The following is an 18,365-nucleotide window of genomic DNA, read 5'->3' as shown; positions in this document are numbered from 1 at the left end:
TTAGCCCGTTTTTAGTAAACTACATCTTCATTTTCCCCAAAATATGACTCCCTCAGAACGTTCGCCACCTGGGCCTTTTTCCTTAAATCCGCCACTGCCCATTAACCGCCCAATCTAACTCTTCCGCCGCTCTGGGCAAAAATGATTCTTGCCGCCCTTTATATTTAATTATAATTATTTTAAAATATAATTTCTGACAGTGACATTTTTTTGTAGATGTTTGTTGAATAACAAAAGCCTTTTGTTTTGTAAAAAAATTAATATTCATGAATTACCAATTAACCAATTTTGCCGCCTCAAAGTTTGCCGCTCTGGGCAGTTGCCCTACTAAATTGGAATTAAATTCTCCTCCCACCGCGCTCCAGAGAAGGTCGACTCTGGAGTGGAAGAAAGGAGTCTCCCTTCCCAAGGAGAAATGCAATCTCACAGGGAAGACTACATTTCCAAACGATTCAATAAATAAATTCATACATCTTAGTTTCTTCCTTTCTCAGAACCCATTTCCTCCCCTTCATCCCTATATTATAGTAATAAATTTCCACTGTGCAGGAGTACGGTGCCCGCTTCTGTACACAGCGTTTATCATGCTTTACAACCATCCCGCGAAGAAAGTCCACAAGAACCAGAACTCGAGCACACTCTCCATGTGAAAGTGACTCGTCAGGCATCGCCGATCGTCGACAGATACTCTTCCTCGCGTCCCCCGGTTAAGTACTTCGTGGAATAAAGAATTCGGCCCGCTGAACCGGCGGGAAGGGGTGAGATGAAGGTGGGGGACCCGCCGTAACTTCGGTTACCGTGCTCTATTCTTTGAGGAGTCTTCTTGAGGGAGTGCATCGCGATCTAAGTAGTGGGTTGATCCGCAGTTTCGCTTTCCCTTCGCTGACAGATGCTAAAGAAGACTGACGAGCGTAACATTAGAGTCGTTTAGTATCATAAAGGTTCGCGAGCGTTACCGCCAGCCAAGTACCTTGCCCGATAACGGGACACGCGTAGGCGAAGAAAAGGAGACCGTCGAGTGTTCCAGCGCGCCTCCAGGTAAGGGTCCCCGCGACGCTTGTAATTGCTGGGGATTAGTGGGTAGCGGGACACGAGGATAACCGGCGAACATACCTGTGTACCGTGTATTCCCTTCTGGAAATCTTCATCGAAACCCATCAACTGCGAAAAATGAATATTTTAGTGTTACGTGTGAAATGCATAGTGAGCTAGAAGAATTTTGCGCGGTTCAAATTTCATAGAGAAATACTGTTGCTTTCGGATATAACTGTTCTAGTTAATATTCATTCGGAGGTTTATAAGGTATTCAGTGGGGACGGTTCCCTCAAATTCCAAAAAGAAATACATGGCGAAACATTGCGAAATATAAAGGTGAAAGCGGGATTTGCGTTCAACGTTCTCAAAGGGAATGATATAATAAGAACGTTATACATGTATTCAACGAGTAAAGATTCGTTCAAAATGTTATTAGTACTTACGGTATGTCTAAGATCTATACATTTACTACTCAACTTCGCCCGGAATTTAGATTCTGATTTTTAAAAAAAACTAAATTTCAAAAATTTTCTAAACATAGAAATTTTTTTTTGTTTTTTCGGCGAAACTAGTCACATTCATTTGGATTAGCTAACGAGCTGAAGGAGGTGATCCAAGAGTTTACCGTTCGAAAGTTTTTAGGCGGCAGACAAACACACAAACATAAACTTTCTGCTTTATACATTAACATACCATACGTTATTTCTAATTATTAATTATAATTGCAGAATGAATCAGCAGTTGCAGTTTAATTTGAAACGACGTCTCCCACGAAATCAAGCTGTTCGACGAGCTCTCTGCTCTGGTAATAATTATTTACTACAAAAAAAAAAGAAATTCTTTCCTTGTACAATAACAGTATGCTTTACCAACTACGTCATTACCTACTCTACACTAATCACTACCCACCAACGCTCACTGATGTCTTTTTAAACGAGCACTGGGCTCTAATGGGTCTGAAATTACATTGCTCAAGGTAATCAGGGTACACTAAACATAGAAAAAACTTAGCGAAATATTCAGCTTACATAATCTAATCGGTGGCTACCTCATTCGAGTACTTAAGCTTCTAACAATCTCAAGCGACGTATAAGAAAGTGCGATCCAAGCGATCCAGCTTAATCGCGAATTCAGGATGCGCTACGCCTGGTTTCCATTTTATATCACGTGCAGGTGCAGTGACCTCGACGAAGGATTGCACTGTCGATCAAGATGTCTCGATCCAGGCGAGGCCGTACGAGGATATACCCGGACCACGGCCCATCCCGTTCCTCGGGAACACCTGGCGCCTGCTTCCAGTGATAGGCCAGTACCAAATCTCTGACACTGCCAAAGTCTCGCAGATGTTCCACGACGAGTACGGGAAAATCGTTCGCCTGACTGGTCTGATAGGTCGGCCAGACCTGCTGTTCGTTTACGACGCCGACGAGATCGAGAAGATCTACAGGCAGGAGGGATCAACACCCTTTCGACCGTCGATGCCCTGCTTGGTGCATTACAAGAGCGAAGTCAGGAAGGACTTCTTTGGGAGCTTGCCTGGCGTCGTTGGAGTGTACGTAGAAAGGGCAATGCCTGTGTGTAGAAAAGAAATTTGGGTCTATAAAGTAGCTTTACAAAGATAGATCTTCTACTCAGTAAATTAATTAATTGTTATAAGTAGTATTTGTACGTTGGTAGATTAAAGAGGAAGTCACCTCGGGCTATCAGGTGTAATGTCCATTAAACTCGTCACCTTCTTCTTACTACACTAACGAATTCATAATTAAGTGGCTCCCCTTGATCCTCAAACGTGGAGTAAACACTGAAGAGAAAGAGGTAGCACGTGTCCCACCGGTGACATAATCTAATATTTGCATTTGTGTTACTAGACACGGCGAACCTTGGCGAGAATTTCGTACGAGAGTCCAGAAACCTGTTCTTCAGCCGCAAACAGTGAGGAAGTATATAACACCCATTGAAGTGGTCACCTGTGACTTCATAGAGAGGTGATTTAATAACGCGTTTTACTTGGATGTGTATGTTTCTTAAGATGAGGTGATCAGTAATTTTTTTCTAGGATTCAAGAAATTAAAGGAGCTGATGGGGAGTTGCCAGGGGACTTCGACAACGAGATACACAAATGGGCTTTAGAGTGTTGGTATACATTCAAGTTTCTGGTTTTATGTAGCTGCAGGGTTTTGAAAGTTAAATTGAAGGGGAAACTCATACGTTCTGTTGATTGTATAGGTATAGGGAGAGTTGCACTTGACGTGAGATTGGGATGCCTGGGAGGCACTCTAGCGCTGGATTCAGAACCCCAGAAGATCATTGACGCAGCAAAGTTTGCTTTGAGAAATGTGGCTGTGCTTGAACTGAAAGCTCCTTTTTGGAGATACATACCCACCCCTCTTTGGACAAGATATGTTCGCAACATGAACTATTTCATCGAGTAAGTTATTCTTAAGGAGTCTCCCTAGTGTGACCTTGCCTGAAAAGGAGCGCGCTATTTGGGAATTTTTTTTAAATCAAAACCATTACATATATTTACTTCCAGCTTCGTGGCTTTATTTATCAATCTTTAGAGAATATGAAAAAAATTTGTATGCAAAAATAGTGGTTATATCCGAAGTTATAGGTAATGCTTCAAATAGAGCGCCTCATTTATCGTCCGTCAAAGTATGGAGCTCCCTTAAGTGTCTACAATTTGTATAGAAATTGAAAGATGCGTTTGAAATAAAATTTCTATCCTTTTCAGGGTGTGCATGAAGTACATCGACGCGGCAATAGAGAGACTCAAAACCAAGCAGGTTGCCAATGAATACGACTTGTCTTTGGTGGAAAGAATTTTAGCCAAGGAAACTGATCCCAAAATGGCATACATACTCGCGTTGGACTTAATTCTGGTTGGAATAGACACGGTACACAGGCAGAATAGTAATAAATAGCTCCTTTTAATGTAACTTAGAGATTCTGATTATTTTGCGAAATTATTTTACAGATTTCAATGGCTGTTTGTTCGATACTGTATCAACTAGCTACTAGACCTGAAGAGCAGGAAAAGATTTATCGAGAACTTGTAAAGATTCTTCCCGATCCATCTGTTCCTCTTACAACAAGCCATCTCGATCGAGCAGTTTATATGAAAGCCTTCATTCGTGAGGTTTTCAGGTATAATAGCTTACAACTATACTTAAATACATAACGCACATTGAACAGTTGAATAATGGAAGAGTAACGTGTAATCTTATATTTTAGAGTATATTCTACGGTCATTGGAAATGGTAGAACTCTACAAAGTGACACTGTGATTTGTGGCTATAAAGTACCAAAAGGAGTAAGTAACGAATTTTCAATGACAGTATTTCTATATTTCTAAATCACTCTTTCTACAAATTTAACAGAAATTTCAATTTATGAGTTGTAAGATAAACATTGCACGTTACAGGTGCAAGTTGTATTTCCGACGGTTGTAACAGGAAATATGGAGGAATATGTAACGGACGCCAAAACATTTAAACCAACGAGATGGCTTAAACAGTCGGAGAACGAGACACTGCATCCATTTGCATCATTACCTTACGGCCACGGCGCACGCATGTGTTTAGGTAGAAGATTCGCTGACCTGGAAATCCAAGTACTACTTGCGAAGGTGTGTTTCTTTACACGTACATATCTTTTAGCCTGAATTTTGGTAGAAATTGATTTTCGACAAAAAGAGTAAACGGCTCGTGTTTATGGCTTTGTAAGCTAATGTCTTTCCCCTCAACTTTCAGCTGATACGATCTTACAAGCTGGAGTACCATCATCAGCCGTTGAATTATAAAGTAACATTTATGTACGCCCCCGATGGAGAACTCAAGTTCAAAGTACTGCCAAGATAACCAAGATATTGTAGATTATGCTTTATTTTATTTACAGCAAGCAAAGATTGTGAAAGAAATTTGTAAATGAACGCAGTGACCATAAGTTTACTTCTTTATTGTCCTACATATAGAAATAAATAGCGTAAGATATTTCAAGAGCTATTACCTATCAATGAATTTTAAATTCAAAGGTCCTTTAGGTGTGTACATAGGGTTGATGTGATATTCCAGCTTCTCGTGATGATATTCTAGCCTGTAGCGTTGCAAAATCTGGAACAGAGTGTTCTCATTCTTAAGAAACATGAATACTGTAAATAGAAATAAACTATAATTTATTGCCTTCGTAGATAAAGCATTACTTCCTTCTACCCACTATAAATAAAAATTATACACAATAACGTAACAAATATTACATCAGAAGAGATGAATGGGAGTTATGTAATCACACATAAGTAACATGCACGCAGAGAAATATAAAAAATCGTGACTCATATCTCAAAGTACTTTTCACGCTCTTCCATCATTGCATTATTAGCATTTCCGTTCACCGTGACCTCTATAGTCAATGGGTCTCCGTGTAGTAATAAATAAACGTAAAGGTGAAAGTTCTGCGGTAAAAAAGGTAGAAAGCAGAGTAACGTAGTCTACTGAACTTAAGAATGATTTTCTTTGCTGACACTAAAAGAAGACTAAGAAAGTGGCGTTTAATACCTCTTTCAATGAATCTATCGTGTCTTGCCGGATGTGTTATCACAGATGTCCATGACCGACTACCTGCCGCAATCATCTTTGATTATTTGTCGCGGCTTGTTGCAGTTGCGACACGAACCCCCACCACTCTCTCTCTCTCTCTACATCTCTGCTGCGCACACGTGGAACTCACTCTAAATTCCTTCCTATCCGAATTACATACCTTTTCACTCAAATTCTTTTTACAGAAAATTTGATCTCGATCTTTCAGAGATGGTATAAAGTTGCTAAATTACAGTAATTACCAACTCTCTATATTATTTACTGAGAAATTTAAAAAGATAATTTATCAGAGAATACAGTGATAAAAACAGAATTGGAATTGCATTTCTTGAGGGCTTGATGTTAGTCTACCTCCGGAAGCAGGTGCTTCGGACAATGCATTGTTCCTCGCAGGTAAAAATTACGGGGAATCCAAGGGACAATTCCGAGGTCCCGAATTTCTGGAATTACCGATATTCAAAGTTCCGGCGGAGGGTATAAACAGCGCGAGCAATAAACGGCGAGGGAAACCCCCTACCTACCGTGATATACCCACTTCGGAGAGCTGTTTACTTTTACTGTCGTACGCTCGTTAAATTTTCAGGCAGAGTGCAATAATGGAAACAATACAAATGGCGAAATAGAAGAATTTACCCTGGAGGGATTCTAGATGGCACAATATTGTTCTCCAATAAAATTGCATCCCTATTCAAGTTCTATTAAATATTGAATTTCATTTGCATAAGGTTCCTTCTGTCGTGCAAGAAAATATTAGTATTTAAAATTTAAGTTACTGTAAAACACTAATTATCTGGACTCTCAACAAATTTCCATGCATGGTAGTAGTACATACACCGATCTAACAAGGGAAGTTAAGGAACCCGATGATTCAGAAAATTGTGCAACTTTGTGTGCAAGTAGAGTAGTTCATCCGTTACACAAACATATTTTTTGTTGGAACCATACTGCGGTTTTAAGGGTTGAAATCACCCCTGGAAAAAGTGTAGAATTTTCCTTTTCGTGGCATATCTCGAGAACGGTGAGAGATATCGAAAAGAAGTTTAAGCAAAAGTCGCATTTTTTTTATATATCTACAAAACGGCGTAAAAATAATTATCGAAAAAATCTATACTTTTCAAGTCAGCCCCACCACCAATCTAGTCGATAATTATTTTATGCAATTTAGTAGATACAGAAAATAGATGTAACTTTTTTTAAGCTTATCTTCGATATCTCTCACCGTTCTTGAGATAAATAATTTTCTGAATTTCCAGGATCCCTAGCTTCCCTTGCAAGCAATCTTTTAAGAATTCCTCTTTGTCGCATTAAAACGAAGTAAAGTCAGGACGCAGGTATGCCGGGGTTCCTAGTTACTCGGGTAATAACCGTAAGGATTACAGCGACATAAAAGTGCCGGATTAATGGCACCCCGAGGAGCTGTACCGTGTCCTGTAATAAAGAGCGGTGGCCTGGCCGCCTGGATTGGACATTTATTGTTCTTGGGCATTCACTGTAACCGCTGACAAACTAACAAGGACTGCCGTTCAAGTATCTAGAACGGTAAATCTGCGAAAACGTCGACGGTTTCTCTTTCGCGCCATTATCGGTTACATCTATTATTTTAATTGAGCGCAGTTTTTCTTCGGGGAAAAGTGTTCTGAACCCGTGGAGAAATTCTCCTGACCATACGGATCACAGTACTCTTCGTTTAGCAGTCTTATTTTTTTTGCAGGAGAACGCAGTAAGCCTGCGTGTTGGGCGAATCACAAATAGGTGCAATTTTAGTTTTTATACCCGCAGCGTATAAGAATATGAAAATTCCCGTCAAGTTTCACCAAGGAATTAAAGACACAATTAGGGAAATAACAATCTCTCTCTCTACAATATGAGAAATGAATCCAGAGATCTGAATATACTCCATTTGAATTTTAATGGTCCTGTTAGCGTCAGCGGGCACTTAGGCAGTGAGTTAGAGGTGCGTAATTACGGGCGCGCGGTTTATTACCTTGCTAATGACGACAAGTATCTCGAGTTCGGCGAATCGTCGCCCGAGACACATCCTCCTCCCGTAGCCGAAAGGAAGGGACGCGAAACTGTGGCTCACGCCGCCGCTCTGCAGCCATCTCTCTGGGAGGAACTCCTTGCTCCGCGGAAAGTACTTGTCAAGATTACTTATCACGTAATGTTGAAAGACCACCTGTACCTGGTTGAGCAAGCGAAACATAATCGTAGCAAGAAGTATTTACATACCGGTAACAGACGAGTCGTTGAAAGGCGATGCAGAGAATTTAATAATAATTAATTAATTGTCGCCGCGCCACGAGAATCAATTGTTTATAAACCTTTCTCTTCGCTCTGCGGCGCTTCGTCACAATGCGCGTCGGTCTTAAAGCTAAAGGAAAGCAGAGGCTTCTTACCCCTTTAGGTACGCGGTATCCACTAATTACTGTGTCTTTGGTCATGCAGCGTCCGTTGCCGATAACGACTGGATACATTCTAATAACAAAAGAAGAGAATTAATACTGAATGACTAATCCCTACTAATATATAAAAGTGAAACGTCTGTTTGTTGAATTCCCTTCTGTCGCGCCTAAACGACTCAGCGGACTTCAGTGAAATTTTCAATGTACAGTGGTCCCCGGATTATCGAGAAAGATTCGGGCCCGGGGAATTCTCCATAAACCGGGACGGGGGAAGTAGTTTGCGCCTAATAAACTGACCCTTGTCAGGACCCTCGCTCGAACCGTCTGACAAGGAGGCTAAACGACGTAGACCGAGAGTGAGCGAAATAGCGCACCAGCGGGAGACCCTCGGTCGACGGCGAATTGAGATTCAGTATTGAATATGAAAATTTTCATATCACTGATTACACTTTGATGGGGGTATTACCGATGGATTGGTGAGTTTATGTCGACGAAAACGAGGCTGCATTTAAGCAATCTTCAGCAAACACTTTACAATTTGGTGAAGTCGTTGATATTCTCCATTTAAATTCTCTTCTGCATTATTACATAGTGTGTAATAATTTTAAAAAGCAGACACTTTCCAGTGTGTGAATCACAACATTTAGTCAACGCAGTGACGTTCACTAAAAATGGACCGAATCTCTCCATACTTGAACTCATTTTCATTGGGAAATCCTAAAAAATCCATTAGTAATACTTTCATGAACATTTATCAAAAACATGACAATTTTATTTTTTCTCTACTGAGTATTTTACCTGAACCAACGGTTCTATTGCTCTCGGCAGTCAACGAGCGGTCTACCCGGGACCTAAGGCCCTCGCTCGCACCGAGTAAGCAAAACTGTGGGGTGGGTAGGTCTTTCCCGATGATCCGGGGAAAAAAGCATGGATATAACCCAGACCACTGTACATTGCATACGTCCTAGATTAGATTACAGGCTACTTATTCTTTTAGGCTTTTTTATTTTGGAAACATTATAAATAATTCCCGGGTGAAGCCGGGTAACGGGTCAGCCAGTTTCACGTAGAAGATTAGGACTAGGTATTAGGAGTTAACGCGCGAACCTCAAAGTTTCTTTAACGCACGCCTTCAGGTACTTGAACCGGTCCAAGTGTTTCCCTTCGAGCTGCATGTCTTCGTTTGGAAGCACATCGGAGATTTCTTTGTAAACGAGGTCCTGCTTATCCGGGTGCAATGCCAATTGATACAGTACCGACGCCACCGCGTTGGAAGTCTGCAAGTAAAGCGATGAAATGCAGCCAGTGGCTCTGAAGCTTTTGGTGAAATTACAATTACTAGGAAGGCACGTACAGTATCAATGCCAACTAAGAATAAATCAAGGGAGAGTATCGTGGCCATCTTGGTGTCATTTTCCAGGGCTAGGACTCTCTCTAGAAGGGATGGTTCCTTGCCCGAGTTTACTGGTTCCCTTATCCTTGAAAAAGCAGCGGTCGTATACTTCGAAGTTATGCTGAAAAATAATAAACTTCATGCATCCCCTTTTGCTTCTCAATATCGATGAGTTACAGCTGATGTTCCGTTAGTGTTATTCCACCTTACGATGGTATCCAGAGCGTCCACGTACTGCAGCCACGTGGGTGTATTGAAGAACCTCCAAAAAGGGATCTTTAGTTCTAGCACGCCAACATTCAGGAAGAACGTGCAGACAGCGTCGATTAACTTCTGCGTTTCTACGTTCGCGTTGTCGTCCAGGCAACCCAGTCGAACGTCCAGCGCTACGCGGGCAATGGCTGTGTGAGAGATTTGAAAAGAATACTTTATTCCTGTTCGAAATTCCCTTGAAAGCCTTCGCACACATAGTAATGCCCATTCGCCGCGAGATCGTGAGATTGTGGAGTACAGTTCCCTCAAGGAGTGTATGCTAATGCCTCGGATGTACCGTTGGTATCATTATGCGACCAGGTACACCTGGGAATTAGGAAACAAATTCGACAAGACTGCTTCGATCAATGGCGCACCCATTGGAGATCCAAGGGTCCCTAGTACCATAAAATAGAGGGCTTTGTAGAAAGAAAAGAAAACTGGATTTTATTCTTTAAATAAATTTTATAATCACCTAATGAACTTGATTGAATTTGCATTAAAAATATTTCTATCAATTCAATTCGGTTTCCCCAAAATGAAATCCTGAGTGCGCCACTGGCTTCAATCGACACAGTAATTCGGGACTCGCTTACCGATAGACTTACGATACTAGACCGCTGGGAAGTGGAATATACGAATAGATGAATAGTCCGATAGCTACTTAGGGGTACTTGAGTATAAGAGCGTTCGATTGTATGCTTATCATAATATGTACCCAAACACTTTAGCACCTAAGTGCCCGATCCACTTATGTAAATATTCATACTTGACTGCGCTCGCTCAGCTAGGTACTCGAGTATTCAAGTAGGTATACGTATACCAGCTTAAAGGGGAACACCACTGTGACGGCCTGGAAAAGTAAGCCATTCGTAAGAAATTTTTTTCAGGAATAATTTACAGTTTTCATAGAAAAATTTTATTACCTACCTTTATCACAATGTCTTAAGAAACTGTACGAAAACATTGAATAGAAAAACATGTGCAAAAACGTGCGCTTTGGAGCTATTCCACGTCAAAACGAATACATGAAAAATTTAGTTTCACCGATTCTCTGAAAAATTACAGCATTTGTCGATAACCTTGCAAAAACAATGTATACTGAATTTCAACGGCATATGTCGAATAGTTTTCGAAATATTTAATGTTAAAATTTCGAAAATTCAAACAAAATCGGCTGACGCATCATAGACGAGGAATAGCTCTTTGGAAGAAAAGTTTCGAAAAGCCGCGAATTAGATGGACAGTTTTTCGAGCGCATTTAAAAAACTTTCTTTTCGATCATAGAATCCGTACGTGCAACGGAAACTACATTCATATAGTTTATAAAAAAAAAATGAATATTCATTTTGTACCTTGCTGTTCCATAGTTACACATTCTACCAGCGCGCGTGAGGGGGTCTAGAAGATTAATTAATATATTAAAATTTATGCATGTTTTTCTACTCACTTTTTTATAATCTCTTAAGACATTGTACCTACTAAAGATAGGTAAAACAAGGTTTCAGATGAAAACTGTAAATTATTCCTGAAAAAATTCTTAAAAATGGCTTACTTTCTCGGCCGTCACAGTGGTATATGTATCTGTAACAACAGCATCAGTGTTTTAAAATTAGCTGGCGCCTCCATTAATTATTGCGCAGTGCTTACTTCGATATACTTCATGACGTAGGCGTCTGACTGTTTGTTCACTATTTCGCTTATTGCTTCGCTTACACTCGGTCCCATTTAGTAATATCGAGATGCTATATAGCCTAAAACTATCTCCAAGAATTGTACTATACGGTAAAAAAGCCGCATCGAAATTGGTCTATTACAAAGGCAGATCCAGAGGGGGGCGATAGGGGCGGTCGCCCCCCCTCCCCAAGAGTAATAAAATAGAAAAATATATATTTTATATATAGATAATTAATGTGAATTTAATTATTTAGGCTATAGTATCATATAGAGATATTAAAATATAAATTACAAGCAAATTTTAAATCTTGTAAAAATAATTAAAAAAAAGGCTCCTGAATCCGCCTCTGGTCTATTAGTTCCTGCGTTATAAGGGAACTGGGAGACAGACGTTTTCATTTTATACATGTAGAGAAGAAGAAGAAGAAGAAGATCCGCGTATTAGCCTTGTCAATAAAATCGCTTCCAGAGATCATCGATTTTCTACTCACATTCCAGAGACCACTTATGAATCTCGTTAAGGAAGTCGTCGGGCACTTCGTCGTTCTCGTCCCGTATTTTCGCCACTCTGGAAAGGAACGAGATTGCGTCAGCAAGGCGGTGCCCGGGGAGTCGAGAGAAATAAGGGCACCGCGGAAAGAGTGAAAGGTTCGAAAAACCCGATGAGTTAAGAGACGCGAGACGTTTAGATTTCAGATGGGCTATTCGCCGGCGAACCTTTGTCGGAATGCCAAGCTCGCCTCCTCGATAGCGCCGATGTACATTCTCGCTGTGCGCGGTTGCAGCATTACCTGTTGCACCTTCGCGCGAAAGTTGTACCAATTCTCCCCGTGCCTGCAACAACCGTTTTCGTTAGGAAAAAAGCTTGGGTCTCCTACGTGTTCTCACTTGAGAAGTTTCTTTGGTAATCGATGGGAGTGAGAAGAGCAGCGTTGGGACATTAAGGTGTATTTCAATCTACTTTGCGGGACAGACGTGGGAAAACAGGAATGAATATCGTTCAATACTACCTAGGGTAAATGTCCCAATTACTGCCAGCGTCCCTATTACTGCCACTTCATTTATTTTACTTAATAAACACGCAACGTATAAAGAATAGTGTAAAAAAGAATTTATCACAAAATTGGGACTGTTTTTCTTATTATTATAGTACACTCTTTATACTATTCTTTATATGTTACGTTTTTCTTAAGTGAAATAAATGAAGTGGTAGTAATAGGGACACTGACAGTAAATGGGATCTACCCTATGCAGGCTCGTCTGGAGCCTTTTTTGCGCCCTAAGCGAACTTGCCAAATTGCACCCCTTATTTATTATAAATTTATTTCAGCTTTCTGATTACCTTACTCTGAATTTTTCTTTATATATTCGTAGCTTAAAATATTTGTAGCACAACTAGTAATATTTCGTTTGAATTTATTTTAAAAAATGGCAACAACGAAAAGATCATTTTCAGCCCTTATCATCTGTATACGGGCGAGCCGGGCGTGTATATATACAAATCAAGACGCTACGCAACTGTTACTTGTTTTTTTTACGAGACGACCTTATTCGATCGGCAATTGCGCTGTAATTGTTTGGCAACACTCGCGCAGAAGGAGAACCACTTCTCTGATTACTATAATAATCATAAGCAACCAGCTAAGTAGTATCGCAACGCAACGCTCATCTATCCTTTCGTTGCTAGATACCAGTGTCTTAATCGCCTCCCACAAATGCACCGCGTAAGAAGAAACGCTAATAGCGTTACGACACCAAAATAGGACTTCGACGAACATTTTCAGCGGTGAAATATCAGAAAAGGAAGCCGGTCGTGGGTGCATTTGCAACCGAAGTTGCTGTGCAGGAAGTGAAGCGTAGCGCGCACCCATATAGGCTTGCGCAAGATTTACTTTCGAAATGATACCACGTGCATCGCATGTGTAACGCGATGCACCGTCATTTTAGGTTCAGGCAAAACCACCCGCGAATTTCATTCCCTTGTGTTTGGCAATGAATATCACTGGAGACATGAATCTTTTTACTCGCTGAATTATTGCGATTTGATTGTTCAAACTGTTTTGAGGAGGATTGAAATGACTGGAGATGAATTTGGAGATTTGGCGCACCCTGGCTAAGAAGTGTCTGCCGCCCTTTCCGCGAAATATCATGAAATATTTTAATTTAAAAGAGTCGAGACAATTTCAGAATTATTGCTAATTAAATTAGCCATGTGAAAAAGATGTGAATTGTTTTTAAAGTTGCCTCAAGCCTCTGTGTTTAAAACTTTCCCAATCTTTTCCGCTCAAGATTTGTTGCTCTCCCAAATTTGCCGCTTCCTAAAATTTGCGCCCCCCAAATGTATCGCTCCCAAAAATTTGCCGCTCCCCAAAATTGGTCGCCCCCAAAATTTGTCGCTCCTGAAATTTGCCGCTCCCCAAAATTGGTCGCCCCCAGAATTTGTCGCTCCCGAAATTTCCCGCTCCTCGAAATTTGCTTCCCCCTAAATTTGTCGCTCCCAAAAATTTATCGCAATGGCAATACTTCGCGGTGAATAGTATCTGGAAACAAAAGGATAGCGAGAGTCTAACACACTTCAAGACCACTCAGAGATCTTTGATACGATATTCAATATGCAAATATTTGCTACTCCGCTAGCTTGCCGAGCGAAAGGTGAAGTAATACTTTTGCACGCTTGACTAATTCAATATTTAACCATTAAAATCAGCAAATATGTGTGGTAGAACTATGGGCGCCTCAGGGCGCAATCATTGCTGCATTAATCCGCCAGTCCCCAAAAATTGTACTTATACATTCATTCGATACTAAATAGGGAAACAGTGCCTTAGTACATAGGAGAATTTATGTGATGGGCACTGGTTGTTCGGTTTCAGCATACATGAATATTATTATCTTGTCTCTTGGCACACATCGTCCGAAACCCGTGACATGGGACACGTAGAACGTAGATCTCCCGATACATCAGATTGTAATAAAAAAATGTTACGCTACTCTTTAAACCACTCCCTGCAAAATGTGCGTCTACCTTTTTATAAACCAACTAAATATTAGAAATAATATTTAAAAAATGCAAACTTTAACACTGGCAACTTGCGGCACTTAAACGATATATTTTTTTCTTCGAATATGTTTCTGAAATACACACTTCGTACATATAGAAGATAGTTGAAGATTCAGGATAAAATTTCAAGCGCCAAGCAAGTTATAGAATATCAAACTTAAATTGGCAAAGTAGCTTGAAACTTACACACTTATATGTATCTGACCCAGGGCCCCATCTAGGGGGAGAAGGGGGGGGTGGCAAAATTGGTTAATTGGTGATTTATGAATATTAAATTTTTGATAAAACAAAAGGCTTTTGTTATTCAACCAATACCTACGAAAAATGTCACTCACTGTTAGAAATTATATTTTAAAATAATTATCTATAATTAAATTATTAGCGGCGGTAAATATCATGCGTGGCCAGAGCGGCGGAAGAGCTAGATCGGGCCCTGACTTGATTACTACAATATCTGAACCACCCGTAAGTGGTTCCATCCTGATTGAAAGATTAATAGCAAGATTACGCGTTTGGAGCTTACACAGCGATCACGCCGGCACTTTCTCGAAAGAACTCCTTTCGGAGCACATGCTTGTAGTAATTGAGGGATGGCATGGAGGGTCTGTAAGGCATCCTCTCCTCCTGCCTGAAGATTCGCTCGATTTCGTTCGCGTCATAGATGAATACCATGTCCGGTCTGCCGAGCAGGCCCCCCATTTTCACGATGTCACCGTACTCCTCGTATAATCGCCTCGACACCTGGTCCACTGCCTGAATCTTGAAATCACCTGCAAAAAATGGTCCCAAATTTCTGTGTCAATCGCCGCCGGGCGTGTTCGTTATTAGATCCAAACTTTCTATTCTTCTTGGAGGCAGAACCGCACATAGAAGTTTGTATGCAAAGAAGATGTAGGAAGGATAGTACATTGCTACAGTTTCTCATTGTGACAAAGCAGACCAAATAGCAAATTAGTACGTGTAAGATATTGTGACCGATTTAATAGGAGGTTTCGGTCTAAAAGTCGATTTTTTTTATTTCATTTTTCGAAGGTTCGACCTTTTAGGAATACGTGTTTAAAAGGATTGATTGAAATACGTAAAATTCTCGAAGTTACAGGCATTTGAGTAGCGGCAAATTCATGGGTAACACCCGGCCACTCGGCACTCACGTAAAACTTTAAACGCGTTTTTATCGAAACAGTGTTCTCAAAATGGTGGGACCTGTATATCCAAAAGTTATATTTTTTAACAAAATAACGACAGTTGAAGTTTGAAATCACTTTCCCCCTATATGTTTCGTCCTTTCAACGCCTTTGAAAATTATAAATTTTCAATTTTTGTATTTCTTTCTGGTTCTCCCCCCAGCCAGAAATATATTCTTCAAAATGAAAAAAGTTTCAGTCGAATCGGATAATAACTTTTGGAGATACAGGTCCCACCGATTTGGATCAATTTTTTGACGTCTTGACTTTAACGACTCCCCAGTGCCGTCTGCAATGATTAATTATAAAACAAAAAATATATTTCTGTAGCTTAAGACATCCTTAATACAATGCAACAAGTCCCATTAAATTATGTATAGTAGTTTTCCTTTAATTAATTCCTAAGTATCACCTATTTTTTGGGGCTCTAAACCGGAAGGTCCCCTTAAGTCTGATAAGAACTGCTTCGGCATTTAAATCATCATATAATTAACAATAAATATGCAGCATGTAAAAGGTCAAAAGTCATTGAAGGTCATGGCTTAGCTTCCGCGAATTTATTTTTAAATTTAAACTTGAAGAATTCTTCCTCGTGCCCCTATGCAAATGAGAGATGTAATAAAAATAACTTATTGCGGGTATCGGGTGAAAGATACCTATGAATTAGAAGAGACGATTTCGGCGCACTGGTTCAGTCTATTAAATAATTAAATAAAAGCTATTTTACAATTTTGCGAAATTTATCAAGATTCTTATCAATTTTGAGAATTATTCTGAAAATTGCAAAATAGCTTTTATTTAATTATTTAATAGACCGAACCAGTGCGCTGAAATTATGTCTTCTAATTAGAACAATTTTTACGGTCGGAATTCAAATTATATCGTACCTATGAATGGTAGAAATCGCCACGTGTTGCCCAATAAAGGAATGGGTTTTGGTCCAGGAATTTCGGAATATGGACGATATTGAGGCCAATCCTGTTCTTCCACTTCCGTCGCTAGCGTTTCTAAAGTTCTGAGAATGTTGCTCGACCGTTTGATACCGTGTGCCAACGATCTGGCAAGTTTCCTTTTTAACAAGCTCATTTTTATTCTGAAACATGAAGAAAATTGGAAGGAATTCGTGAGGAGAAAATCACGCTTGGAACTGTCGTTTCAGTAATTTCATTCAATTACTACCTTTTGGTTTTATTTGCCGCGGATAAATTGCACGAAGGGTATCTAATTCACTCGCAATTATTATACTGGTCTTAACGGATCTGAAGCTACAATTAGAAAAACGTGGAAGCCTTTTTAGGTGAAGCTAAGGAACAATAATTGTTGTTTTGATAAAAATTTTATTTTCTTTGATAAAAAAAAGTGTTAGGATATGGGAAGCAGAAATTCCTTAGTTCCCAAAAGCGATCTACTCGTTTGAAAATTTCGCGCCAACGAGCTTTGCGAAGTTCAAAAAGGGCGCGAGAATATATCAGGGTTCAAATTTAATTTCCTAAAGATGATTGAATTCTGTTAAACTACTTCAAACGGGTGTCTTTTATTTTTCTACGAGTTGAAGAAAAACGGGTCGAGAACTATTCCGTCTTATAGCTCTGACAATTCAATGGCGTTTGAAGTGGTAACAGTGACACTTTTATAGCTTGTATTCTACGGTTGTCATAAAAAGTGGCCAGATAATACCTTCGAACTTTCTAACATAAACTTTCCCAAATCTAAGGCAGGATTGTAGAGACGCAGTTGCGCGTAGGCAGGCAAGTATTAAAGCAACTTTTTGATAATAATTTTATTAAATGTAAAATAGATTCAAAGGACGATAAAATTTGTTTTAATCGAAGCAGAAATAAGGTTTGCGCCTAATTCGAGTTTTTTTATTTCTACATCGAACGGATTGACTTGAAATTTAATCGAATCGTTATCAAAGATACCTAAAAATAATATAATGTCACTCTGGCAAAGATTTGACTCAACCATCTTCGATCTCAAAATAATTACCACTTCTCCAGTCATTTTCAAGATCTAATTACCTTAATTTAACATCGTTAACGATCGCAAACGAAGCACCAAGTGACTACAAGTATTAACCTTATTTCGATCGAAAACCTTCTAACGCATTTCTATGATATAAACTATCGATATATATACTTACCGAAATCGAGTTCACCGCAAAACCGAAAGTCGATACGTTATTATTCTTCAAGAATATTTACTCTTAAAAAGCACGAATGCACTCGCATACTGTCACAATCACTGACGCTACTATATTTAGTAACTGTATGTTAACATACAGCTCGATTTAAATAATGTATTGTCTACTTGGAAACTTGGAATTTTGTAGAGTTGCGATGCTGGTAAATTGATTGACAGTTTCGTGCAAACGCACACTGTGCACCACGAATCGCGCCCGAGTGAGAACACTCTAGATCAGGACCAGAGCTGTCTTTTTATTCTTCAACCGTTCCCGCAAACTATTTGACAGTATTCAAACGAGTAACTGATCTCGGGGGAGGAGCAAGTCTAGGTGAGGGGGGACGGGAAGGAAAACGGGAAGGGAAAAGTCATCGATTACAATCGAACTCGTATTCTACACAGTAAAGAAATCCCATTAAAATAAAGTACAAATAACTGTAATTAAAAAGCTAGGTACATATCCTTTGAATTTTCCCTTTCGATGTATTCCTATTGCATATTTCATACGCAATCCTCATTGGCAGATCGCTGCTTGGGCGTCGATTATTGGTCACCTTGTATGTACCACGTGATGAGCGCCTA

The 18,365-nt window shown here is 39.8% G+C and overlaps 2 protein-coding genes across 4 annotated transcripts; one reads left to right on the top strand and one right to left on the bottom strand.

Moving 5' to 3' along the window:
- Positions 1-764: 764 nt before the first annotated feature.
- On the bottom strand, positions 765-18,007 carry LOC143367316 (putative cytochrome P450 301a1, mitochondrial). 3 transcript variants are annotated; one of them, XM_076808981.1, is made up of 13 exons: positions 17,743-18,007; positions 16,487-16,692; positions 14,939-15,185; positions 12,072-12,188; positions 11,846-11,922; positions 9,631-9,826; positions 9,387-9,546; positions 9,140-9,309; positions 8,027-8,105; positions 7,615-7,812; positions 5,044-5,147; positions 971-1,161; positions 765-902 (listed from the first exon to the last, which is right to left on the bottom strand). In XM_076808981.1, the coding sequence occupies exons 2-12, from the start codon at positions 16,683-16,685 to the stop codon at positions 1,158-1,160; spliced, it is 1,551 nt and encodes a 516-aa protein (XP_076665096.1). In that variant the 5' UTR covers positions 16,686-16,692; positions 17,743-18,007; the 3' UTR covers positions 765-902; positions 971-1,157. The 3 variants fall into 3 exon arrangements, with proteins under 3 accessions (XP_076665096.1, XP_076665094.1, XP_076665095.1); XM_076808979.1 differs by lacking the exons at positions 765-902; positions 971-1,161 and adding exons at positions 2,478-2,607; positions 2,730-3,008; XM_076808980.1 differs by lacking the exons at positions 765-902; positions 971-1,161 and adding an exon at positions 2,653-3,008.
- Positions 896-5,074, top strand: Cyp301a1 (Probable cytochrome P450 301a1, mitochondrial). Its single transcript, XM_076808978.1, has 11 exons — positions 896-1,038; positions 1,764-1,840; positions 2,209-2,587; positions 2,904-3,020; positions 3,092-3,168; positions 3,262-3,463; positions 3,770-3,932; positions 4,013-4,182; positions 4,270-4,348; positions 4,460-4,663; positions 4,788-5,074. The coding sequence occupies exons 2-11, from the start codon at positions 1,765-1,767 to the stop codon at positions 4,893-4,895; spliced, it is 1,575 nt and encodes a 524-aa protein (XP_076665093.1). The 5' UTR covers positions 896-1,038; position 1,764; the 3' UTR covers positions 4,896-5,074.
- Positions 18,008-18,365: the final 358 nt, after the last annotated feature.

The sequence above is a fragment of the Andrena cerasifolii genome, chromosome 3 (assembly GCF_050908995.1).
Source record: "Andrena cerasifolii isolate SP2316 chromosome 3, iyAndCera1_principal, whole genome shotgun sequence".
Taxonomy (NCBI): Eukaryota; Metazoa; Arthropoda; class Insecta; order Hymenoptera; family Andrenidae; genus Andrena; species Andrena cerasifolii.
The sequence above is the reverse complement of the archived record's forward strand: the minus strand, read 5'-3'. Positions and strand labels throughout refer to the sequence as shown.